The 25,864-nt window shown below is 42.0% G+C and overlaps 1 protein-coding gene across 22 annotated transcripts in view; it reads left to right on the forward strand.

The window, feature by feature from the left end:
- OXNAD1 (oxidoreductase NAD binding domain containing 1) overlaps positions 1-24,811 on the forward strand; it is a 41,427-nt gene extending 16,616 nt beyond the window's left edge. For 8 of the 22 annotated variants that reach the window (XM_021071349.2, XM_021071353.2, XM_021071348.2 and 5 more), the window contains 5 exons: positions 5,144-5,250; positions 13,680-13,821; positions 22,479-22,721; positions 23,480-23,588; positions 24,256-24,811. In XM_021071349.2, the coding sequence (XP_020927008.1) occupies positions 5,144-5,250; positions 13,680-13,821; positions 22,479-22,721; positions 23,480-23,588; positions 24,256-24,410 (756 nt within the window). In that variant the 3' untranslated portion in view covers positions 24,411-24,811. Of the gene's footprint in view, positions 1-2,356; positions 2,483-5,143; positions 5,251-13,679; positions 13,822-22,478; positions 22,727-23,479; positions 23,589-23,972 lie in introns of all 22 variants that reach the window. The other 14 variants (XR_014825068.1, XR_014825067.1, XR_014825069.1 and 11 more) reach the window with 7 other exon arrangements.
- The last annotated feature ends 1,053 nt before the right edge of the window (positions 24,812-25,864 follow it).

Here is a 25,864-nt window from a genome sequence, read left to right on the forward strand (position 1 = left end):
ATCCATTAAGTATGAGAACAAGTACAAATGTTAAAACATACATAGTTTCTTCATTGTGTTTTGCTTATTCAGTAAAAGGAAAGAAAGAATGGCATGAAACTAGAGACATGATTACAGTTCTTAATTATATGAAACTAGCTTCAGAATAAAAGATTCAGTCTTCAAAAAGATTTTGTTGTTGTTAATCCAGTGCCAGAAATCCATATAGTGAATAGTATTTGCATTACAAAAATAAAATGTTGAGAGAGGCATGTCTTCAAAAATCGTGAAATATGCAGAGTATTTTGTGTGACCAGTTAGAGCAGTTTTGCCCAGATTATTTGGACTAGTAGCACTGGGTGTGTAGCCGTTTGTATTATTACCAGTAGGTGGAAAGCCTCTGGGGACATTTTTGGTCATAGAGGCCATCCATATGAAAATAGGACTTCTTTAATAGAAAATGTAACTTCTTTCCCTTCCTCATTGAATTTAATTTTTGGACATTGGCAAATGATTGGTGACTGCGTTTTATGTTGTCTAGCATTTGCTTGTGAAGCATGCTCACATTTCAGCTGAAACTCTCTGTGCCTTAGCATCCCTGCCCCACCCGTGATTATGAATGTCAGTTTCCCTGCAGCAGGTGACTCTTTGGGATGTGTTTAAAGCTTATACATAGGTAATCAGCTGTTACAAATGAAGTAATCTAGCTTTTGGTTGTATTTTTGCAGATTATTATAGTGAAAGAAAATAGTGATTATAAAAACAAATGTTTCTTTTTTAACCTTAAAAAATGAGAATATTCATGTAATGGAGAGTCTTCTGCTGATCCTTATCACTTATCTCTGTAATAAGATATCTAAAATAGTGTGGCAAACTAAGGAAGATTCCTTTTCTGCTGAAGAAATCCCTGCCCTCCCTGGCTTCTAGTTTTGAATGCGAATCTAGACTTTTTTGTAGTGGTCTCCCACCTCCTATTTTTTAAAATTTTTCTTTTTTTTTTTTTTTATAGTTGAATTTATTTATCTTTACCTTTGGATTGTGCTTTTTTTTTTATTTTTATTTTATTTTTTTTATTTTCCCACTGTACAGCAAGGGGGTCAGGTTATCCTTACATGTATACATTGCAATTACAGTTTTTTCCCCCACCCTTTCTTCTGTTGCAACATGAGTATCTAGACATAGTTCTCAATGCTATTCAGCAGGATCTCCTTGTAAATCTATTCTAGGTTGTGTCTGATAAGCCCAAGCTCCCGATCCCTCCCACTCCCTCCCCCTCCCATCAGGCAACCACAAGTCTCTTCTCCAAGTCCATGATTTTCTTTTCTGAGGAGATGTTCATTTGTGCTGGGTTAAAATTTTTCTTAAAGCATCAAAAAGCTTGTGAATTTCTACTAACTTCTATTTTGGAGACCACTTTTAAGTCTTTTTTTTTTTTTTTTTTTGTTCCATTTTATGGCCACACCCACTGCATATGGAAGTTCCCTGGCCAGGGATTGAATCCGAGCTGCAGGTTTGACCTGTGCTGCAGCTGTGGCAATGGGTTAATCCCTTAACACACTGCACTGGGCTGGGGATCAGACTGAACCTCTACAGTGACCCAAGCTACTGCAGTTAGATTCTAAACCCACTGTGCTACGGCGGGAACCCCTTAAGTCAATTTAAGTTAAAGAGTTTTTCGGAGTTCCCATCTTGACTCAGCAGAAATGAATCTGACTAGTATCCATGAGGACACAGGTTCAATCCCTGGCCTTGCTCAGTGGGTTAAGGATCTGGTGTTGCTGTGAGCTGTGGTGTAGGCCGGCAGCTACAGCTCCGATTTGACCCCTAGCCTGGGAACCTCCATATGCCGTGGGTGTGGGCCCTCCTCCAAAAAAAGGTTTTTCATTTATTTTTTGTGAATACTTGTTGAATCTTACTATGTGTTTGATCCCATGCTTGAGGTAGGGACAAAATGGTTAAGTGCAGTGCCAGGCACCAGGTTCAAGAAGTTATGTGCGGAAGGAATGGGTGTGATCGGTTTAGTTGTACGTGTAAGTGAGTGCCATTAGGACAGGACTCTTGGGTGGTTAAGGGCCCCAAGCACAGACCTGGGTGTGAATCCCAACTTGGCCATTATTGAGTGATTTTTTTTTTTTTTTTTTCGCCACAGCATTCAGCAGTTTGATGTGGAATTATTAGTTCCCAGACCAGGGTTTGAACCTGGGCTGCAGTGGTGAAAGGGTGAAAATGCTGAATCCTAACTACTAGACCGCCAGAGAACTCCCCATTTCTGAGTGATCTTGAGCAAGTTACTGAACCCTTTCTGTTTCCTCATCTGCAGAATGGAGGATAACAACACTATCTTTTGGGATGAAATATAATTATTCATATTATCCAGGTGAATTAATGGATGTAAAATACTCACCTCAGAGCCGGGCGTACACCTGAGATGAACGCTCCTCAGACATTGGCTGTTATTAAAGGGGTGTGTCCATGTGAGCCTGTGATTGGTAGAGAAGTTATGGTGAGTGGGTGTGGAGGGTTCACAGCTTTGGGAATATTTGAGGGCCTTGGCCTGGAGGTGGGAGAGGGAACAGGAGATGCAGTTTAGAGGAAGCTCCTGGTGAGGAGGTGGGGTAAGGAGTTGAAGAAGGGGTGGGAGGGGCCCTGGAGAGGTCAAGGTCAGCTCTCCCAGGAAAGGAGAGTGCTTCAGGGTGGAAAGGAAATAGGACACATCAAGTTCAGGGAGACCAGAGAGACTAAGAACTGAGACTGGACATTGAGTTTGGTTGTTTGGGAAGACATCTGCCAACCTTGAAAGAAGACCCAGGAGAGCAGAAGACAGGTTACCTGTAGGCACAGAGGGAACAGGGCAGGTTCTGTCATATAAGAAGTATTCATAGAGATGGGACTTAAGGTAGAATTTCTAAACTAGCTTAAAAACAGGATGGCTTTTACATTTGTTCTAGCAAAATAATGGATAAGATGTGGTGCAGAGACCACCATGCTTTTATAGTCTGTATTGTTGGCCAAGAGAACAGCCCCACCCTACCCTCGGTGTGTGGTGCTCAGTCTGCAAGGCCCTGCATGGCACCACTGGTGTGATGGCATATGCAGTGAAGTGTAAGGTATCATGTAATAACAAATACTGATACATTAATTATAATTGGTGCAATAAGATACATTAGAACAGATGCTTAATGAGAACTTACTCTGGGGCCAGCAGCATTATGTGTACTTTCATGTATTATCTCATGTAATCCTCCCACCAACTGTGGGAAGTGCAGGTGATGTTATTCTCATCTCCTCACTGAGGTGGGCTAGGGTCCCGTGAGTGCCTAGGGTCACACAGCTGGTGCGTGGCGAAGCCGGGCATCCATACCAGGCCGTCTAGCTGTAACGCTCATGCTATTAACAGCCGTCTTACACTGCTTCGTTTTTGCTGCCGAATTGTTGAGGAGGAGCAGTTGGCATTAGACATCAAGTCTGATGACTCCGAAGGTCTAGAGAGGGGAAAAGTGGATGCGGAGAAAAGGCTGGGTGGGTCTGGTAAAGCAGTGCTTTAGGCAGGGCAGGCAGGCCAGGATCAGAGCACAGGCAGAGAGGCTGAAGAGCGGAAAGTTACCCCATGTGCTTTCAGGGAGGAAAGAGGACTGGCAAAAGTACAGAGAAAGAGCATTTTAAGAGCACTTTGAGGTAGTGAAGGGACCACCATCATCGGGAGAATTTTCTCGTGGGGTTTTAAGAGTTGTCTCCCACTGAGAGTTTGACTAGATTTGGTCCTCTTGGAGGAAAATGGCTGGATGAGCTAGCTTTGTTCTGGGAAATCCTGACAGATTTCCAGGGCTCCCCCTGGTGGACCTGTGAAGGTAACACCGTCTGAGGGGAAGGGTGGTGTTTGGTCACCAGCCGCCAGTTTGATTTGCTGCCCAAAGTGGAGCTGAAGGGCAGTAGGAAGTGGAGGGAAGAGTTCTGCCACCTTTTTTCCCTCATTGTGAAGAAGTCCCAGATTTGAGAGGAAGAGAAACCCAAAGGCGGAAGAAACAAAGAAAGTGGGAAGTAGAGGCATTTGAAATTTGAGGGGTGATGGCACGCAACTGAAGTGTGTTTGACTCAGACCTTTTTGTTTTTTTTTTTTTGTCTTTTTGCCATTTCTTGGGCCGCTTCTGCAGCATATGGAGTTCCCAGGCTAGGGCTAATCGGAGCTGTAGCCGCTGGCCTACACCAGAGCCGCAGCAACAGGGGATCGGAGCTGCATCTGCAACCTACACCACAGCTTACGGCAAAGCCAGATCCTTAACCCGCAAGGTCAGGGATCGAACCTGCAATCTCATGGTTCCTAGTCAGATTCGTTAACCACTGAGCCCCTACGGGAACTCCTGACTCAGACCTTTTTTAAACCAGACATAGCATTTAAAATAGTGCTTCTCCAACTATCTATAGCAATGGGCAGTTTTTGTTGTTTCTTCAAGCTTGTGGACTGTTTATATCTTGTAGAATATAATAAAAAGTGAATTAGAAAAAATAAATGGTAGTTCCCTGGTAGTGGCCTAGTGGTTAAGGATCTGGTGTTGTCACTGCTGTGGCTCAGGTCATTGCTGTGGGGTGTATTTTATCCTGGCCCAGGAACTTTGCATGCTACAGGCATGGCCAAAATGAGTGGATGAATGAAAAGAAACAAAGGCACAAGGAGTACAAACCCAGTTTGTGGTCTATCATTAGAGTCAACAGGCATACAAGTTACACTGTGAAATTGCTAAAAAAAAAAAAAAAAAAAAGTTAATTTCTGAATTCAGCTTGTCAAAGACTTGTGGCAAAGCTCAGAACATACATCAGCTTTTCTTATTTGCGTGCACAGCATTGACAGAGCAGGTGGGCTCCAGGCAGGGACTTTACAGGTCTCTGGGGCCCTGGTTCTTCCCAGAGGGCCCAGCCCAGGACATGGAAATGTTTTATGCAGAATAAAATTCAGTCAATGGGCTAGCAAGTCTCCCCTAAATGAAATTTGTTCACCTGGTGGAAGGCAGAAATTCTAAAGCAAAGTGTGCTTTACCTTGTTTTGCAATTATCAAAAACCACATCTTTGTAGATTTCAAAAGAAAAAAAAAAAACCTTAGTTATAAGAAAGCCACAGTTTGTTCCTGAGTTGTGTGTACCTAACCTCAGCCACCGTCTTTGGCTCTAGGTGGTGTCAGTGGCTAAGGTGTGTGGAGTGGCCCATGAGTCCCCATCTGTGAAGAGGCTCCGCTTGCTTGTTGCTGATAAAGATTTTTCTTTTAAAGCCGGCCAATGGTAAGTAGCTTTTCTGTCTCCTAAGTGTTGTGTGTGTTCTGGGTGCTGCCAGATATAAGAACTTTATTTTTCCTTCTGGAAAGGACTTCTGTGGCCACTGTTTCTCCTGAGGCATAGGGATTCTTAGAGCGTCTCCATTCAGGCTGTGCTTTTTTTTGTCACAGAGAGTCTGATTCCTTTTCTTGTCCCAGAGCTCACCTTGGTTTTGAGCCCATGACCCTCTTAGACATAAGAAGAAAATTGCTGCCTTGAGTTTTCCAGATTGAAACAAAGCAGCTAGTTGTGGCCCAAGGACCCTGATGAACCCCAACAACTCTGGTGATTCAGGAGTGGATAGTGGATAATAGAATGCACTGCAGTAATCTAATCTGAAATACAGAGTAAACGCAGCAGGCTGAAACTGGTTCTTCTAACCAGTTCTGTCACAGAGCTGCTTGCCCTCTGGCCCGAATTCCTGCCTCCCTCATACTGTATTTTGTGGAGTTGAAATATTTTGCCGAATTTATTATCAGGGTCCCCCCATCTGGCCCAGCCCACATCACACTCAGGACTCTGAGGACTAGTCAGTATGCTGCCAGGGTGACAGCCCAGCTGTCCCACTGTTCCTGAGAATGGCCTCTCTGAGCTGCAATTCAAGTTGAATTGTAAATAAAGTGACTTGTATTTCCTTAGGAAAGGTGTGTTTGGGTGTCTGTTTCCTTGATTTAAATAAAGCATTCATTTCTAAATGAATTTCTGGCATGTCAGTCTTGGTAGTCTTTCTTAGGAGTCACTTGACTAATTTTGGCAGTCCATCTGGAAATGTGGTTTTGTTAGAAGGAGGATGTGTGATAATAGCAAGTGTGATAATAGCAAGAGTTAGCAGTCTTGTGTTAATAGTTTGCCTTTGAATTTAGAACTAGAAAACAAGATGCTGATTGCAATAATTTGTGTTCATGAAGCAATTTACTGCAATCTTTGCACATGTTCGGTGATACATATTAAGTGCATTTGGGCTGGTTTGGGGGGGTGGGCAACGTTTTTTACCCTTCGAAACTAGTTTAGCTGTTATTACACTGAAAAGTGCAAACTTTAATTGTAATGATCTTTCTTTCCACATTTCCCTTCTGGGAAAGTGTTTGTGTCCTGTGCACACCCTTAGCTCCGTGCCTTCAGTTTAGGATTGTGCCAAGACTCTGACCCCAGTGTCCTGATTAGAAAAACCCTGTGCCTTGGTTATGTTGCTGCTTCCCTGGTGTGCGTGCAATTGTACTAGCACTAGCAAAAACTGTGAAGAAAAATGTCATCATTCCCTAGTGATACACATAGAAATAGGGTCCCGTTGTGATCCTCAAGATAAAATCACTCGGGGTTGGTGTTATATACCCCGTATCAGTGAATAGATTTGGTGACTTCCCTGATGTTGGGGCTGGTTTTAGTACATGCCTGACATGGGGGCGGATCACCTCTGGCTGGTCAGTATTGACCATTTCCCTGCCAGGTGTCCTTAGCACTCACTCCTGGCGCCTGGACTGTCCTCTTTAAAAGATTATTCCCTCACCACTGACTCACTCTACGACTCTGGAAGCTGTGAGCCCTTTGGATGTGTGACTTTGTGGTTACAGAATGGCCCTTTGCTGAGGTGTGGCATTGCTCCTTCAGCGTTGTTGCTGGGATGGCTTATGTGCCAGGCTCTCCTAGATCGTCTGATAATACAGTCACCTCCGCTTGGCACTTGGGGGACGAGGCAAGGATTAGGGAAAGAGGGAGTGTGTGATTGTGGCTGATGCAGCTTGTGTGCTTGGGATGGTCAGAGTAGAGTGCTGCGTGGGGTAGGGGAGAGGATTGCCACTGGGCTCTTGGGATAGGGGTTGGGCCATGACGATACACTCCTGAGCTCTTTCCCCCGACACTTGCCAAACTCTGGGGCAGGCTGCAGACCCGCCTCTGAATGGATGAGTGAATGCTCTGAAGCTAGCCTTCAGCGAAGACCAGAGATGGGTCTCTGGGGTTCTTCCTGCTATGTGGTGTTCTTTCTGGGTCTCCAGAGGGTTCTGGTTCCTGTCTTGGGGAACCAGTTCTAAGAACCCACACAGTCCAATCCAGAGAGAAGGGCCAAAAGAGAAAACTCCTAGAAACCATTTCTCCCATGTGCCGGGCTAAACCTTTTGGGCCTGTCTGACCAGTCGGTCACCACTTGGCACCTTGCTCCTTGGTGAGTCCTACTCTTGACCATCTTAGAATTCTCCTCCCTGAGGGTGGAAATATCTGGACTCCCCCTTGGGGCTGGAGTGTGCCACTGGCAGTCCTCACTCGGTGTGCGAGAGCCTGGAGTTGCCAGGATCAGCGCTCCTTGGGGGCATTCACTGGAGGCCAGGTCCGTTCCCTCTGGAGGCTGTATCACAGCGTCACACGCCCCATGCTCTGTAGACTGCGTGGCCCACAGGCTGGCTTTTTCTACCTGCTGGCTCTGTGATGTGGGCGGCTTCCTTCTTTCTCTGGGCTTCAGTTTCTATGTCTTTAAAGAGGGAACAGTAATATTTCTCTGTCTTAGGATACGTCAGGGATTTAGCACAATGTCTGATGTTCACTTTATTTGGTTTGGTTCAGTATTTTGTTATAGTTAGACCATCTGTGCAGGTGAGGCCCAAGGGACAGGTTGTAACTCTTACTTAGTTCCTCAGCCAGTTCCCCTGTAGTGAGGCTGTTGCGGGCGAGTACACATCTCTGCTGTGCTGACCCAGCTCATGTACCATCAGTACTCACTCCATGCCAGGCATGTGTGCAGATCACTGCCTGAGGGTAGCAAGGCCCAAGCGTTTTTGAAGAGAGACGTGTGTACCTCTGACTTTGTGCAGGAGAACACAAGTGTTTATGCTGGAAGATGACCAGGCTCTACTAAGAGAAGGAAGACACCAGGAAGAAAGGTGACTAGATTGGAGGGAGGCGATTTGAGAAGTAGGACTCTTCCCCCACGTATTCAGCCCACAGGTCCTACAGCCCTGACTTACCCGGCCACACGGAGATGCTCGCTCCCTGGCGTCTTTGCTCAGACAGTGTCTTCCCCCAATGCTTGTCTGATGAGCGATGTGCCTCAAGACTCCTCTGTGAAGTCTGTCTTAATCCTTCACCCCTTTTAGAGTTGACTGCTTCTTCCGAGCCTCCATGCCCCAAGCAAATTTTTTGCTTTAAAATAAACAGTTCTTGTATTAGTATTTTCCCGATAAAATTAGGATCACACATGTTGGAGCTCAGAAGAAATCTTGGGAGCATTTTCTTGCTCCCAAGATTTTTTTCACAGTGCCGTTTAATCATTTATCTGTTAATTTCACTCCCATTTGGGAGTTTATCGAGGGAGGGAACCAAGACATACTTGCATCTTTACCTCCAATACCAATCCCAGTGGGTGGTTATGCTGTTCCTTGTTGAAGGTCCAAGGGTTTTGGGATCTCGGGGTAGAGGATCGTCATTCAGCCGAGGTTTGTGTGCTTGCCCTGTACTGGGCCCTGGGACTGCATCTCAAGCAGACGGAGCTGCCGGGTGTGTCACACTGGATGTGGTTGTGAGCGTTTCGCTGCAGAACTAGCCCTTTCTCTCTGCCTTCATAAAGTCAGTCATCTGGGTGCTAAAAGGGCATTTTTGAAGGGGTGTGTATAATATGTTTAAAATTTAATTCTTTGCTGGAAAGATGTTTTAATAAATATGTATTGTGCACACATGCAGATGAAATTTTTCTGTAATGTTTAACGAAAGAGCCCTTTTTTGCTAAAGGTGAAAGCTTTCCAAAGTTAGTAGAGAAATTCAACTCACTGGAGAGAAAGGTCTTTATCAACATAAAGCAGCAGAGGGTGCTGTAGTTCAGGAGATAAAGCAGCAAAAGTAGCTCAGAGATTGTTCTAAACACAGAAGCTGTAGAGATGCTATATACTTCTCTGAAAGCACATAGCAGCTGTGTTAATAAATGTTAACTATAGTCTTTTATAGTTTTATAGTTAACTATATCTTGTCTGAAATGGGATGGAAATTAAGGTATTCATGGGACGGACTCAAGTGAATATAGGTGAAAGTCGCCTCATGACCTCTTCAGGAGCACTTCCAGTCCAGAACTATTTTTTTTTTTTTTTTTGAAGATTTTTTTTTTTTTGTCTTTTTTGTTGTTGTTGTTGTTGCTATTTCTTGGGCCGCTCCCGCAGCATATGGAGGTTCCCAGGCTAGGGGTTGAATCGGAGCTGTAGCCACCGGCCTACGCCAGAGCCACAGCAACGCGGGATCCGAGCCGCGTCTGCAACCTACACCACAGCTCACGGCAACGCCGGATCGTTAACCCACTGAGCAAGGGCAGGGACCAAACCCGCAACCTCATGGTTCCTAGTCGGATTCGTTAACCACTGCGCCACGACGGGAACTCCCCAGAACTATTTTTTAAGACCATAATGAATGACTAGATATCTAAGGCCAGAGATGAGAAAAGAACATCTTTTAAGGTCTTGGATCAAATTGGGAGAGAAGCTCAGCTGCTTTTCTTGTAAGCCTGCTGGTAGGGGAACAACGGGGGGGTAGGGGGTAGAGATGATACTGTCGCTTTTTTTTTTTTTTTTTTTTTTTAATACCATCACTTCTTGATGGTTAAGAAACAGCTATATTGGATTTTTGGGTTTCCTGGACATGGGGATAAGAATTTTCTCTGGCCCCAGGTCCTAAAATATTTCTATTTTCTTGGTATGTGACTAGATTTGTTGCATTTCCTAAAATCCCCACTCCAAAAACGTTTCTGTGGTGTAGAATTATCAAATGATTGAAACTTGTGAGAGTTCCTGACCACAGGAAATGTGAAGAGTGTCAGAATTCAGGAGGCCACAACAGCCTTTAAGCTTGTCAAATACCAGTGAACGAGTATTTGTTGCCTTTTTTTTTTACACTTTAAAAAAACTGTGTTTTATTGAGATGGTATATACTTTATATATCATAAAATTCACCCATTTACAGTGTACAATTCAGTGATTTTTTTTTTGTATATTCACAGGATGGTATAGTGTTCAGCCCAAACTTTAGAACATTCTCATCATCCCGGAAGAAACCCTGGACCAATTATCATTCACTCCCCGTTCTCAGCCCTCTAGGCAACCACTGTTCTACTTTCTGTACTTTTGGATTTGCCTGTTCTGGACATTTCATATCAGTGGAATTATACAATATGTGGTCTTTTTTTGTAGCTTGCTTCTTTCCCGCAACATAATTCTTTGTTGACGTCTGTTGTGGCATCGTGTCAGTAATTCGTTGTGTCGTGTGGATGTACCATGTTTTGTTTATTCATTTATCAGTTGATGAACATTTAGATTGTTTTGAAACTTTTAGGTTATTATTACTACTGTTATTATTTTCATTTTACGGCCACTCCTGTGGAAATTCCCAGGCCAGGGGTTGAGTCAGAGCTGCAGCTGCCATCCTACACCGCAGCCACAGCAACACTGTATCCTTCATCCACTGAGTGAGACCAGGGATGGAACCCATGTCCTCACGGAGGCTCTGTGGGGTCCCTAAAATCCGCTGAGCCAAAATGGAAACTCCTAGGTTATTATTGACAGTTCATGTACATGTTTTTGAGTGGATATGTATTTTCTTTTTTCTTTGGTATAGAGCCTAGGAGTGGACTTGTCGGTCATGTGGTAACTCTCTTTAACATTTTCAGGCACTACCTGATTGCTTTCTAAGTGGCAACACCATTTTACGTTCCCACCAGCAATGTATAAGGGTTCGAATTTCTATAGAGCCTCATGAACACTTGCTTTTGTCTTTTTGATTAGCCATCCATTCTAGTGAGTGCGAAGTGATAGCTCATTGTGATTTTGATTTGCATTTCCCTAATAACTAATTATGTTGAGCATCTTTTCATATACTTAGCCATTTATATGTCTTCTTTGGAGAAATGTTTGTATAAATCCTTTGCCCGTTTTTTGAGTTGTCTCTTTTTTTGGCCACATCTGTGGCATGTGGAAGTTCCTGGGCCAGGGATCAAACCCAGGCCACAGCAGCAACCCAAGCCACAGCAGTGATAACCCTGGATCCTTAACCTACTGTGCCACAGGGGGACTCCCAAGTTTGTCTTTTTATTATTGACTTGTAAGAGTTATTTACTCTGTATACAAGTCTCTTATTAGATACATGATTTGAAAATAGTTTCTCCCATTCTGGAGGGTCATCTTTTAACTTTCTTGATGGTATCATTAAAAAAGTTTTTAATTTTATGCAATCAAGGCTCCTCGTTGTTTTCTTTGACATTTGTGTTTTGTTTTCACTTCTAAGTAATTATTGCTGTGAAGTTACTTCTGTTAGTCTGCTTCTAAGAGTTTGTAATTTTAGCTTTTACATTTAAATCTATTATCTATTCTGGGTTAATTTTTTTATATGGTGTAAGTAGGGGTCCAACTGTATTCTTTTGTGTGGCTATTCAGTTGCCCCAGCACCATGTGTTTTTTTTTTTTTTTAATTATTGTTCATTTATAATGTTGTGTTTCGGGTGGATAACAAAGTGATAGCTTATTACAAAACTGGCATGACTTGTTGAAAAGACTATTCTTTGTCACTGGATTGTGTTGGTATCCTTGCTGAAAATCAGTTGACTATAAATCTGAGAGTTTATTTCTGGATTCTCAATTCTTTGCCCTTGATGTATATGCTGCCCTTATACCAGTGCCACAGTGTCTTCATTACTGTAGATTTATAAGTTTTGAGGTGTGAATCCTCCAAATTTATTCTTTTTTTGAGATTGTATTGATGATTCTGGATTACTTGAATTTCATATAAATTTTATGCTCAACTTGTCAATTTCTGTAAAGAAACAAGCTAGAGTTTGATATATATTTCATTGCATTAAATCTGTAGATCAATTTGGGAACTTTTTCTGTCTTAATATATTGTTTTCCAGTCCACAAACATGAAAAGCCTTTCTGTTTATTTCGATCTTCTTTGATTTTTTTTCAACAATATGTTGTAGTTTTCAATGTATAGGTCTTATGCTTCTTTTGTTAAGTTTATTCTCAATTTATATGCTATTATAAGTAGAATATTTTTCTTTCTTTTTTTTTTTTTTTTTTTTTCCTGCTTTTTTAGGGCTGCACCCACAACATATGGAGATTCCCAGGCTAGGGGTCAAATCGAAGCTACGACTGCCAGCCTATGCCACAGCCACAGCAACAGCAACGTGGGATCCAAGCCGTGTCTGTGACCTACACCACAGCTCACGGCAATGCAGGAGAGTGAGGCCAGGGATTGAACCCTCAACCTCATGATTTCTAGTTGGATTCGTTTCCACTGTGCCACAATGGGAACTCCTATAAATAGAATATTTTTCTTTCACATTTAGATTGTTCATTTCTAGTGAACAGTGAACAACTGTTCATTTCATATCTAGAAATAAAATTTGTTTTTGTAACCTGCAACCTTATTGGAACTTGTTTATTAGTTATATTTGTTGTAAATTCCTCAAGATTTTTTATATACAATATTCTGTCATCTGCAACTTCTTTCTCCCATTCTGGATGCCTTTTATTTCATTTTCTTACTTAGTTGCCTTGTCTAGAATTTCTGTTACAGTGTTGAATAGAAGTGGTTGGAACATGCATCCTTGTCTTGTTTCTGTTCTTAGGGGGAAAGTTTTCAGCCTTTCACGGTTAAGTATAATGTTAGCAATAGATAATTTGTAGTTGCTTTTATCAGCTTGAGGAAGTTCCCATTTATTCCTGGTTTACTGAGTATTTTTATTATGTAAGGGTGCTGAATTTTTTCAGATGTCACTTCAGCATCTATTGTGATGATAACATGCGTTTTGTCCTTTATTAAGTGGTTTATTTCATTGATTGATGTTCATATGTTAAAACAATCTTGTGTTCCTAGGGTTTTTGCATCTGTGTTCACAGGGATATTGAGCTTTTCTTTTCTTGTGATATCTTTGTCTGGTTTTGGTATCAGGGTACTACTGACCTTGCAGAATGAGTTGGAAAGTGTTCTTTTCTATTTTTTGGAAGTGTTCGTCAAAGATTAGCATTAATTCTTCTTTGAGTGTTTTGGTAGAGTTCAGTGATGCCATCTGGACTTTTTTTTTTTTGTGGGAAATTATAAAATTATGAATTCAATCCATTTACTTATTATGGGTCTGTTCAGATTTTCTGTTTCTTCTTGAATCCAGTCTTTCCAGGAATGCATCCATTTCATCTGAATTAGCTAATTTTTTGTCTTACAATTGTTCATAGAATTCCTTTAAAATCTTCTTTAATTTTATTTTTTGGTAAAGTTTGTGATAATATCCCCTCTTTCATTCTTGATTTTAATAATATTTTATTTTTCTCCTTTTTCTTAGTTAACTCCAGCTAAAAGTTTGTCAGTTCTATTTACCTTCTTACCCACTTTTAAAATTACTTCACCAATAGTCCTTTATTTACCTTTCCTTTTAGGGTTGATTTCTTTATCCCGGGAGTCTCTGTGGTTGGTGGATTCTCAATATGCTCCAGCCCCAGACTGCTAGAACAGGAGAGAATCATAGAACTGGCAGTGAAATATACAAACCACCCTCCTGCTCTCTGGATTCACAATCAGGTGAGCGAACTTCTGCTTAAACTTGGAGATGTGGCGTCTCTGCCCTCCCAAATTTGTGTTTAGCTCACTCTGCTGAAGAAACATAGGCCTGTATGAAAAGGGCACTCACAAAGAGCATTCTTCCATCCAGAATTCAGAGTCCAGAAAGGTTAAAGAAGCAGAATCTTTTCGTTGCACTAAGGATGACAAAATATGTGGGTCTGAAAATGTCTTCCGGGTCACCAAACAGTATTCAGTTAAATCCTACTTTAGGATTAAAACATTTTACTTTATATGTAAGTTTTTGAAGATTAGCTTTCTGTGTGTCTTATAAATGGTATATCTACAAATCAGATTATTTTTGTTCTAGCCATTCTAAAACGAAGAAAATTAAGCTCTCATTCTGTCACTGTTTGGAGGGGAAATGACCTTTGATTATATACTTGTGCCCAGAGCTAAGCACTGCTAGGTCCCTGGTGCCATTGCCTCTCCATTTCAGTCTCTGGAGAGCTCTTTTAGGAAGGAGTCCACATTTGCTGTTAATAATTCAGGCTTCACAGTGGGACTCAATAAAACCCTGCATAAGCTGCTGTTTGTTACCTCCTAGAACTCTGATAATAAAGAGTGATGAGCTTAGAACAGATCAGTTATTTGTCTTTTTAGTTTTTGACCCTTGTCCTTTTTTTTTTTTTTTTTTTTTTTACTGCTGTTCCCCTTCACTGCAAGAGCGTGCCTTCTCTGTTTACCAACACTCTCCATCCCATCCCAGGCACTTTCTTATCCCCTTTACCAAAATGGAAAGTACAGGTACAAATATTGTAGATACATATAAACTGATTTTAAAATTCATGTGGAAGGACAAAGGAAGCAGGATGGCAAAAACAGTTTTGAAAAAAGATGAAAGTGGGAGGAATCACATTACTCAGAATTTTAAGATTAAAATAAAGCTCAGTAATCAAAACAGTATGGTGTTGGTGAAGGGGTAGACATAGAGACCAGTGGAACAAAGAGTTCAGAAATAGACTGACATACGTACGGCCTTTTGATTTTTGACAAAGGTGCTAAAGAGAGTCAATAGAGAAAGGATAACCTTTTCAACAGGTAGGGCTGCAACAGCTGTCTACCCATATGAAAAAAAAAAAAGAAAAAAAAAAGAACCTTGACCTAAATCTAATACTTTATATATTCAAAATTAACTCAAAAGTGTTGTAGGTCTAAATATAAACATGAAACTATAAAGGTTTTAGAAGAAAATGTAGGAAATATTCTGTAGATCAGGGTAGGCAAATAGTTCCTAAACATGACACCAAAAGCAAGATCTATAAAAGGGAAGATTTATGTATCGAACTTAATCAAAGTAAGAACTTTTGGAGTTCCCGTCGTGGCGCAGTGGTTAATGAATCCGACTAGGAACCATGAGGTTGAGGGTTTGATCCCTGGCCTTGCTCAGTGGGTTAAAGATCTGGTGTGGCTGTGAGCTGTGGTATAGGTCACAGAATCGGCTCAGATCCCAAGTTGCTGTGGCTGTGGCTGGCAGCTGTAGGTCCAATTTGTGGCTCTAGTGTAGGCCGGTGGCTACGGCTCCGATTGACCCCTAGCCTGGGAATCTCCTTATGCTGCAGAAGTGGCCCTAGAAAAGGCAAAAAGACCAAAAAAATAGATAAATAAATAAATAAAAACTTTTTTTCTGCAAAATGCACTTTTAACAGAGTTTTTAAAAACAAGCTATAGACTAGGAGAAAGTATTTGCAAATTAGATATCCGACAAAGGACCTTTATCTAAAATACTCTCAAAAGTCAGCAACTGTAATTTTTAAATGGGCAAAGGATTGAACACTTCACTAAAAGGATATAAGGGTAGCAGATGAGCAATGAATAATGTTCAACATCATTCACCATTAGGGAAATGCAGATTAAAACCATATAGAGTGGGATACCTGTAGAGGTAAAGTAGATAAAATATCAATAAATGCTGCTGTCAAGGATGTGGAGCAGCTGGAACTCTTACATTGCTTATGCTGTTAGCAGGAATGCAAGATACTGCAGCCATTCCAGAAAATATTTTGGCATTTCACATGAAACTGTATACACACTTAACCATAATGCCCACAGTACTATTCCTGGGTGTTCATCCTAGAGAAACAAAAGAGCTGTTTATATAGAAACCTGTCCATGAATGTTTGTAGCGGTTCTATTCATAATTGTCAAAAACTGGAAGCCACCCAAACATCCCCCAGTGGGTGGATGGATAAATAAACTGTGGTACATTCCTACAGTGTCCAGGTAGACCTCGTTTTATTGCACCTCACTCTACTGCACTTTGCAGATCATTGCGGTTTTTTTTCTTTCTTCCTTTACAAAATGAAGGTTTGTCGCAGCCCTGCATTGTCCAATGAATAATTAATATTTTAAACAGTAGAGGTTTTTTTTTTTTTTTTTTGGCTGCACCCACAGCATGTGAAAATTCCTGGGTCAGGGATCAAACCCGTGCCACTGCAGTGACAATACTGGATCCTTAACCCACTGCACAAGAGAACTCAATAAAAATTTTTTTATGTGAAGAAATTTTAAAAATTGAAATAAAGTTAATTTACAAGGTTGTGTTTCAAATGTACAGCAAAGTGATTAATTTTTCTCTCTCTCTCTCTATATATATATATATGCTTTTTCAGATTCTTTTCCATTATAGTTTATTAAAATATTGAGTGTAGTACCCTGTCCTAGACAGTGTGTCCTAGTTGGTTATTTATTTTATATGTAGTAGTGTATGTATGTTAATCCCCAAATCCTAATCTATGTCCCTCACCCCCTTTGGTAACCGTAAGTTTGTTTTCTGTGCTGTAAATCTGTTTCTGCTTTTTAAATAAGTTTCATTCATACCAGTTTTTAAGATTCTATATATGTGATAAAATATACTTGTCTTTCTGACTTATTTCACTTCATATGATATTCTCTAGATCCATCCATGTTACTGCAACTCTTCTTTGCAAAAGATGCCTTCTTTTTAGGTTGCCTCCATGTCTTGGCTATTGCAAATAGTGCTGCTTTGAACATTGGGGTGCATGTGTCTTTTTGAATTAAGGGTTTTTTCTGCCCAGAAGTGGGATTGCAGGATCCTATGGTAACCCCGGTTTTAGCTTTTTTTAAGGAGCCTCCATACTGTTCTACAAGGTGGCTGCCCCAGTTTCCATTCCCACCAACAGCAGAGGAGGGCTCCCTTTTTCTTCATCCCTCTCCAGCATTTATTATTGCAGACTTTTAATGATGTCCTTTCTGATGACCTCATTGTAGTTTCGATTTGCATTTCTCTAATAATTAGCAGTATTTAGGATCTTTTCATGTACCTGTTGGCCATCTGAACATCTTCTTTGGAGAAATATGTTTTTAGGTCTTCTGCCCATTGCTTGATTCTATAGTTTGTTTTTTTTGATATTAAGCTATAAGAGCTCTTTGTGTATTTTGGAGATAAAGTCCTTGTCAGTAACATCATTTGCAAGTATTTTTTCCCATTCTCTCTTTTCATTTTGTTTATGGTTTCCTTTGCTGTGCAAATGCTTTTAAGTTTAAATTAGATTTCATTCATTTTTGTTTTTGTTTTTATTTCCATTACTCAAGGAGAATGATCCAAAAAAATATTTCTGTGATTTATGTCAGAGTGTTCTGCCTGTGTTTTCCTCTAGGTGTTTTATAGTGTGTGGCCTTACATTTAGATCTTTAATCCATTTTGAGTTTAGTTTTGTACATGATGTTAGAGAATGTTCTAATTTCATTTTACATGTATCTACGTGTAAAATGGCTGGGAAGGCAGTCTCTTCCCAGCACCACTTATTGAAGAGACTCTTTTTTCCATTGGATATTCTTGCCTCTTTGTCTTAGATTACTTGACCATAGGTAAATAAGTTTATTTCTGAGCTTTATCCTGTTCCATTGACCCATTTGTCTGTTTTTGTGCCAGTACCATACTGTTTTGATTAATTTGTAGTAGTATAAAGATTTGAAGATTTGTAGTATGAAGTATTTTTAAACTAAGGTGCGTGAAATTTTTTGTAAGTCACAATTCTATTGCACAGTTAATAGACTACAGTATCATATAAATATAACTTCCATAGGCACTGGGAAACAAACAGTGTGACTCACTCGATTTGCAGTATTACTTGCTGTGGTCTGGAACCGAATCTGCAATATCTCCCCGGTCTGTCTGTGTTGTTTTTCAGCAAAAAACCAGATCAACTCTTGATGCATATAACGATGTGGGTGAATCTCAGAAGTGTTATGTTGAGTGAGGGAAGCCAGTTTCAAAGGTTCTATACCCTATCATTGCATTTATGTCACAATCTGGGAGACAGAGGTGCAGTGATGGGAACTGATCCGTGGTTGACAGAAGATAGGGTGGGGAAGGATGGGAGCAGAAAGGGATAGTAGAGGAGACTTTTTGGGGGTGATGGAACTGTTCAATATCTTGGTTTTGGTGGTAGTTACACTTCTCTGTGTTAAAATCCATAGAACTATACAGCAACAAAAAGCTAGTACTGGGAATTCTCTGGTGGTGCAGCGGATTAGGGATTTTATATTGTCACTGCTGTGGCTTGGGTCACTGCTGTGGTGCAGCTTCCATCCCTGGCCCAGGAACTTCTGCATGCCATGGGTGCAGCCAAAAAAAAAAAAAAAAGAAAGAAAAAGAAAGCTAGTACTGTAAGATAATTGTAAAAAATACAAGATTTCTAAATTTATAGCAGCATAAAAAATATATACTCTTCTAATGGTTTACATGTCAAGTTGTGTCTGTTTAGACACATTTCCAGCTGCTTGCCTTAGCATTTCCATTGTAAATGTATCCTGTCACATATTTACCCTCTGACCTTCTGAGTCCTTCCTTTGGTGTAAGCCTCAGCTGCCTTATTCCTTTTTCGATTCTCTTTGGATTTTCTACCCATCACTGTCTGTGGGCTGCATCCTGACTTGTGAAAGTATGCCTCAGGGGTGGGACCAGCAAGAGCTCCACGTGTCTTGTGCTCGGTGTTAAAAGGCACTTAGCCATCCCCGCTCCCAGTGCCACACGCCTCCTCCAGTTGTCAGCCAGCCACGTGACCTTAACCTGGTCCTGGTCCATAGCTCCCTGCTTGGTTTCATGGCTCATTGGCATTTCAATGAAGGAACTTAATTCTGAGAGATTGTAGAAAACCTCCAAGTGACATTGCTTGAATGCACATCCTAATTGTAGTGCCTGCTCCATTCTGCCCAGTGGGAGTTGCACACAGCCTTTATGAAGTCAGATTTTTCTTGGAACCATTCTCAGGTGGCTGCTTTCCTCCTGAGGATTCGTCTCATTAAGCTATTAGAGTGGACAATAGAGGCACGTGAGTATCTGGGTGGCAGCAGGCTGCTCTGTTGGGACATGGAATAAAGTCCATAAATGTCTTCCTTTATTTTATCTGCTTTGGCTCAAGCTCCTGGCAGGGTAAAGGGTTCTAGACAGCTATTGTGTGCTGGGCTCCAATTGCTGTGGAAAAGTTGTTTATTTCACAAGTAGAAAATCTATACTTGAATTAGATCTATTGCTGTGTAATTGAAGGTAATGTCCCTTTACTCACTTCCACTTTATGCTCCACAGTACCTCGAGTCTCGTGTTCATGCCACCCTGGCAGTTTTTATTGATCAACAAAAGACAAAGATGGCTTTTGATTCTTTCCAAATGCTAGCAAATTAGGAGATAGATCTACTGAAGATTATTTTGTCACTAAGGAGACGACCGGCTTCTTGAGTATTATCTTTCCCTGGGGCACATTTTCTTGCCAATTTTAGGGTTGAAAATACTCTGGTTTCTAAAAACAATAACCTAAAGGTTTGTTTGTTGTCATTACTAAGCACACTGAAGATGACCATTGGAGAAAATTATTTCGCTTGTTTCTTAGTCCCTTTTACTCATAGATTCTTAGAGATAGAGTATAGGCAAGCAAGAAGGGGCAGGGGATAGAAATTAAATCCGTTGTCATTGTTAGGCAGACCCCACTGGTACCATAGGTTTCTGTTTTTGAGACTTGAAAGGAAGGAGCATTTTAAAGCATTTTGGTAGCCAGTGTAGCGATTCCTAGATTTTAGTTATTCCTAACAGAATGCTCCCTTGCTGCTAATTTCTTCTGTCAAAAAATGAACCCACTTATCCTTCATGTAAAAATCTCCTACGTATTTAAAATAGTTAAGTTTAGATGTTTTTTCCTCCCCTCAGAGAAGTGATTTCCATTCAGTTGACAGTGCATGACCAAAAAGGACTTGTTCTGTGAATTCAGATAGTTTTCATTTATTCTTAGATTTTCTCTTAAGTTTAATTCTTTAACTTATAGAGCCCCAAATTAAATGAATGTCAAAAAATACTCACCATGTACCTGTCAGGCAAGGCGCCAGGTAAGTGCTTGGGTTGATCTTCAGAAAGCGCACGGTGGGGAGCTCCCTGGTGATCTAGTGGTTAGGACTTGGTGCTTTCACTGCTGCAGACTGGGTTCAGTCCCTGGTCGAGGAACTGAGATCCCACATCAAGCTGCTGCTTACCTGCCCCCTCCCCCAAAAGAAAAGTGTGTGAAGTGTTTTTACTCCTTAGGAGGGAGTCTCATCAGTTGATTTGTGTCAGAAATGCTCCCAATAGAAATTTCTTTATTCCTGAATTCTGGTTTTTGGTGACAGAGAAGAAAGAAGCAGCCACTCCCTATGCCTTTTCTTCTGTGACAGACGCAGTGGCCAAAATACCCTCCATATAGAGCTTGATGCCAGCAGGGGTTTCCCCCACAGAGTGTTGTGTGATGCCTGGGTGGTGAGCAGGTCAGGGGCCGGAGCCCATTTTCCAGATGTGGCAGCAAAGGCTCAGAGTGGGTGAGGGACTTGCTGGATTTCCTAGGGTCTGTGATTAAGATTTAGCCTTCCAACTCCTAGTAGATCAGTGTGGTTTTCCTCCAAACTAGGGGGTTCTCAACAGCCAATAATACCTCCTTCATTTCTGAAACGAATTTCAAAGTTAACGTAGTCACACTTTTTAAAAAAATAACATAATTCACTGTAATACAAAGGAGGGATTAAGGAAAGTGAACCATCCTCAGAGACTGCATCTCAGTGTATAAATCGTGGGGCATATCTAAACTAGAAGTTATAGAATGAGGTCGTTGAGTGGCTATTCCTCAGTGAAGGATCACTGCGAATTCACCATCTACAAATACAGGTGGCACAGGTGTTGCCTGGCGACAGAAGAGCCGTGAATGTGAAGTACACACTGGGATGTCGTTTTCTGGAACGGTGAATATGCCTGGTAAAGTTCTCAGCCCAACAAAGTATGATTTACATGGCAGTGACATTGTGGAAAATTCAGACTACGTTAGATCTGTGCAAACAGTACTTTGAGTTTTTTTTGTAAAATGAGTTAGGGTCTAGTCTCAGATCCTTATACACCAGTTTTCACCTCCATGTACCTGCCATGGCTCATTCAGAAGTCTGCAGGGCAGTCTTGTGCATTTCAGATAATGGTGTGCTGCAGAGCTCTTTGGGTTAAAAAAAAAGCCGCATTTGATGATTTCTGTGATGTAAAAACTCCCGCAATGACTGGCATCATACTACCAGTAGAAACTGGTTCACAAAAAAATCACAAAATTCCTGCGGATTTAACCATCGACTTAGTAGGAGCCAGCTTTGGAACACTACTAAGATCATAGGACATCTGGCATCATTGTCCTCTAAATGCCAGTTGGGTTCCCCAAATGATTGTGACATTGAAAAACTGTCACCACAAATTTCTAAAACACCCCTCAAGGGCAGTATCGTCCCACAGAGAACCAGTGCATTCATATCTAGTGGTATTTCTGGTGTAAGTGACCTCACGTAATAGTAGCTGCTTCATCTGGGTGGATGTAAGTGGAACTCACTCCCTGGTGGGGAACCTCTGGGTGTTCTGCTCCAGGGAGAAGGCGCCAGCCTTGGGCAGAACCGAGGCACTGGCCTCAGCCTGTGAGGCAGCCTGGCTGTGCCCCGCTCCTGGCCGGGAGGGAGCTCAGGAACCCCGAGGCCACAGCCCTTGCTGAGCCAAAGCAGCCAGTGTGTGACAGCCGCCACACCCTGCCTCTCATTTACATGGCTTTAATCAGAGACCAAGAATGCTGCTCAGAAAAGGAAACTTTGGAGTTGCTGCTGTAGCACAGCCGGTTAAGAATCTGACTGCATCGGTTTGGGTTGCTGTGGAGCTGCGGGTTTGATCCCGAGCCCAGTGCTGTGTGTTAAACGATACTGCGCAGGTCACAGCGGCTGTTTGGATTCTGTCCTTGGCCCAGGAACGTCCATATGTTGCAGCTGTGGCCATTAAAAAGAAGAAAGAAAGAAAAAGAAACCCTGAGTCCAGTGTGTCTTTACACAACGCAGCTCATCACCTAAGCAGCTAACAAATGGCAAATTACTGAAGTGAATTTCCTTTTCTGGGTACCAGAAAGGCAGCATGAAGATGGAGGAGCAAATGGCCTGTATATAATGGACAAGTGGAATTGGTTCACAGGGCCCTGCAGAGACTGAGAGCAAGCTGTAAAAAATGGTCCTAAAACGGATAAAGATGTAGGGGGTGGACGCACTCAGCTTCACTAAGGAAGAACATTTGGTTTAAGACCTTTGCAATACAGAGGATTAAAGGCTGTTTTCTCTCCCCCCCTTAGTGTACACTGGACTCTGAAGTGGCCGTGAGAGTGGGTGGAGAGTTCTTCTTTGACCCTCAGCCTGCAGATGCTTCTAGAAACCTTGTGTTGATCGCGGGAGGAGTTGGAATTAACCCTCTGCTTTCCATCCTGCGGCATGTGGCAGACCTCCACAGAGAATGGGCGAACAAGGGAAGTGGGTATAAGGTCGGAACAATCAAACTGTTCTACAGTGCAAAAAACACCAGCGAGCTCCTGTTCAAGGTGAGGTGAGAAGTGTGTGTCTCAGAGCTTGCTGTGAGCAAACCTCGTTATGGTATTAGTGCCCAGGGAATTTTCTTCTCCGTCTCTCTTCTCTGCAGCAATTCACAACCAAAGGCTTGAAAGGCTGGATCATGTTCATATGAGAATTAAACAGCACATCTTGCCCAAGACAATTAAAAAAGCTAGTGCTGAGGAGGTTCTTGGGGAAGTATCAGGAGGGCCAGGGCTGGCTGGCTCGGATCTGGAGGTGGACGAGCAGAAAAGCCACTGTGGCCCCGGGGTTCCCCAGAGAGTCAGGAGGCCTACGAATGGGTTTGATGGTGCAGGAGTAGATTGCACCCAGCTGGCTACGTGAAACCCTTATCAGTTGCATCTGTGGAAACTCTAGTCCCTTTGATGGGAGAAGGCTTTCACTCTTTGCAGCTGCAAAGATGAACAAAAGAACAGAAACAGTTAAAAGACACAACTGTGGTCAGTGAAACTGCTGCTTAATTGCCCACGCTTGGGAGAAAGGAAAAAGAAAAAACTCCCGGAGAGTTAGTAATATGCTTGTTAGCATATTCAGATTTCAATTAAAGCCGCAGAGCCCTCCGTACTCGCAATGCTCCAGCCTGCTCGGCTGCAAACAATATCTCTAAGTGGAGAGCCGGGGCAGTAGACGTGTGCAGAATGGCAGGGGAGGCTCCGCGTCCGAGGGGGTGCACATCTGTTTTGATTTTTTAAAATTGTAGTGTGACCAAATATGTTTGACATTCCAGAAAAATATCCTCGATTTAGTAAATGAATTTCCTGAGAAGATTGCCTGCAGTTTGCATGTTACAAAGCAGACTACACAAATCAGTGCAGACCTCAAGCCATACATCACGGGTGAGTCCCCTGAAGATATTTTGACTACCTCCATGCCATCATTTTGTGGCTGTGCCAGTTGGTTGAGTAGATGCTCCATTGTTGGAAGTCGCTGGCTGGGAATATCACTACCTGGGGAATTGAGAAGTGATTCATCAGGGAAAAATACGGGGAGATTAGTTGGATTTACTTATTACATATAGAGCTCCTATGGCCCATATTAAAAATTTATTCTCCATGTTTAAGGGACCTTTGCATCATCGCTGTAGTATGCATACAAAGAACGTATAGTCAGCTTTGATTGCATCAGTGCCATTTGCCATTAATAGTCATTTAGATTTCTCATGGTTTCCCTTTTTTGGAAGGGTTTCTCACAAAGCAGTTTATTTACTTTGTTGAAGGCAGTTTTGAATCTCTCCCAAAGAACAGCACACTCCCTGGTGCTGTATGGATAGTGCATCATGCTCGGCTGCCCACAGCGCTGCTGTGAATTCAGGAAACCTGGAGACACGCTTCTGCTTCGGTCTGGCCCGGACACCAACAAGAGCCAGTGCGTGGATGACTCAGGACACAACCCCCTGAGCTTAGTTATTGAAAATAAACACTGTTGCCAAGTTGTGGTTAGCCCTTCCTCTTTTTAATACAAACATGGCTGGCTTAATCTAGTGTCTGTTCTGTTTTTTGGTAGAAGGAAGACTAACGGAGAAGGAGATAAGAGATCATATTTCGAAAGAGACCTTGTTCTACCTTTGTGGCCCACCTCCGATGACAGACTTCTTCTCCAAGGAACTGGCGAGGAGCCACATTCCCAGAGAGCACATTTGCTTTGAGAAGTGGTGGTAGGGGGCAGGCAGAGGTGGAAAAGGGTGAATCAGGAGGGCCTCTAGGATAGTGACAGGCGGCATGCTCTGTGATTTGTGGCAGGATGAATTTACCTCTATCCAGTCTTATATTTTAAGGCTGTGAACTCAGTGACCAGTTGGAGAAGACAAGAAAAAGCAGCTGACATACTTAAAGGCCTTTTGCCAAAAAGTTTATTGATGAAACTTTTTTTTACTACGTTGACTTTTATGAATGACTGATTAACTCATGTTGTACCTGGAATTGACCAATACAGGTTTCCTTTCCCCTTAAGGAAAAAAACATGAAAATATGGTTTGTGTGTGAAATGTAGGCTATATTTAAATTATTTTACAGCAGCTTCTCTATCTCATGTTGAATAAACTTAAACATATTCTTGATCATTTCACCTTGAAATTTTTTTTAATTTAAAAAAGTGTTTTTAATGATTTTAATTTTTTCCATTATAGCTGGTTTACACTGTTCTGTCAGTTTTCTATAGTACGGGAAAGAGTCTTCACTTTAAAATTCTTTATATTCTTAGCATTAGTGTGGCCTCTAGCCTTGCTTCTTCAGACCATTAAAGTTGGGTTTGGAAATAGGAAATTATTAGGAAACTGCTTTAGGGAATTGACTATCCAGCATATTTGCTTCATGTGAATGGATATCCTAAGTATATATACTAATTGTTCATTTCTTCTCAAAGGAAGCCTTTTCTGGGGTTTGTGTCTCGGCTGCCTATTTCAAAGCTGCATGTAGGAAGCAGCTTCTTATTTGGGATAAAGTCTAGGGTGACTTCCGTGTTCCCTGTGGAATCTGCCTTCAGTGGTGGGCTGGTTAGCTGTAGAACTGTGCTTAGGAATGATTAAGGGGTACAGAGCCATTTCCAAATCCTGCTGCTTTGCCTTTTATTTCGTTCTTCTTCCAGGTTGTTCCTGCCACAGCAGCTTCTCACATACCTGTTGAGTAACTGAAAGAAACTTCACACTTTACCGCTTGCTAAGCCTGGGGTCCAGGAAGCAGTCCCCAGGATAAGTGGAGAGAGTGGTGGAACACTGTCCTCAAGTCTGCTCAAGAAAACAGGCTGGGGAGTTCCCCTTATGGCACAGTGGGAATGAATCTGACTAATATCCATGAGGATGCGGGTTCAATCCTTGGCCTTTGCCCTGAGCTATGGCGAACATTGCAGATGCGGCTCAGATCTGGCATTGCTGTGCCTGTGGTGTAGGCTGGCAGCTGTAGCTCCGATTTGACCCTTAGCCTGGGAACTTCCATGTGCCACACCTGTGGCCTAAAAAGCAAAAAAGAAAAAGGAGAAAGCAGGCTGGGGGGTTCCCACTGTGGCTCAGCAGAAATTGAACTCAGTGGGAGGACGGGGGGCCATCGATGTGACGGGAATATCAGAGTATGTTTAGGGAATTGAACATCACCATTTCGGAGGTGAGGGGAATGTGAGA

This window comes from Sus scrofa, chromosome 13 (assembly GCF_054392235.1).
Source record: "Sus scrofa isolate SSC_HxYL_T2T_F1_AM1 chromosome 13, Sscrofa_HxYL_maternal_Yorkshire_Landrace_v2.0, whole genome shotgun sequence".
Classification (NCBI taxonomy): domain Eukaryota; kingdom Metazoa; phylum Chordata; class Mammalia; order Artiodactyla; family Suidae; genus Sus; species Sus scrofa.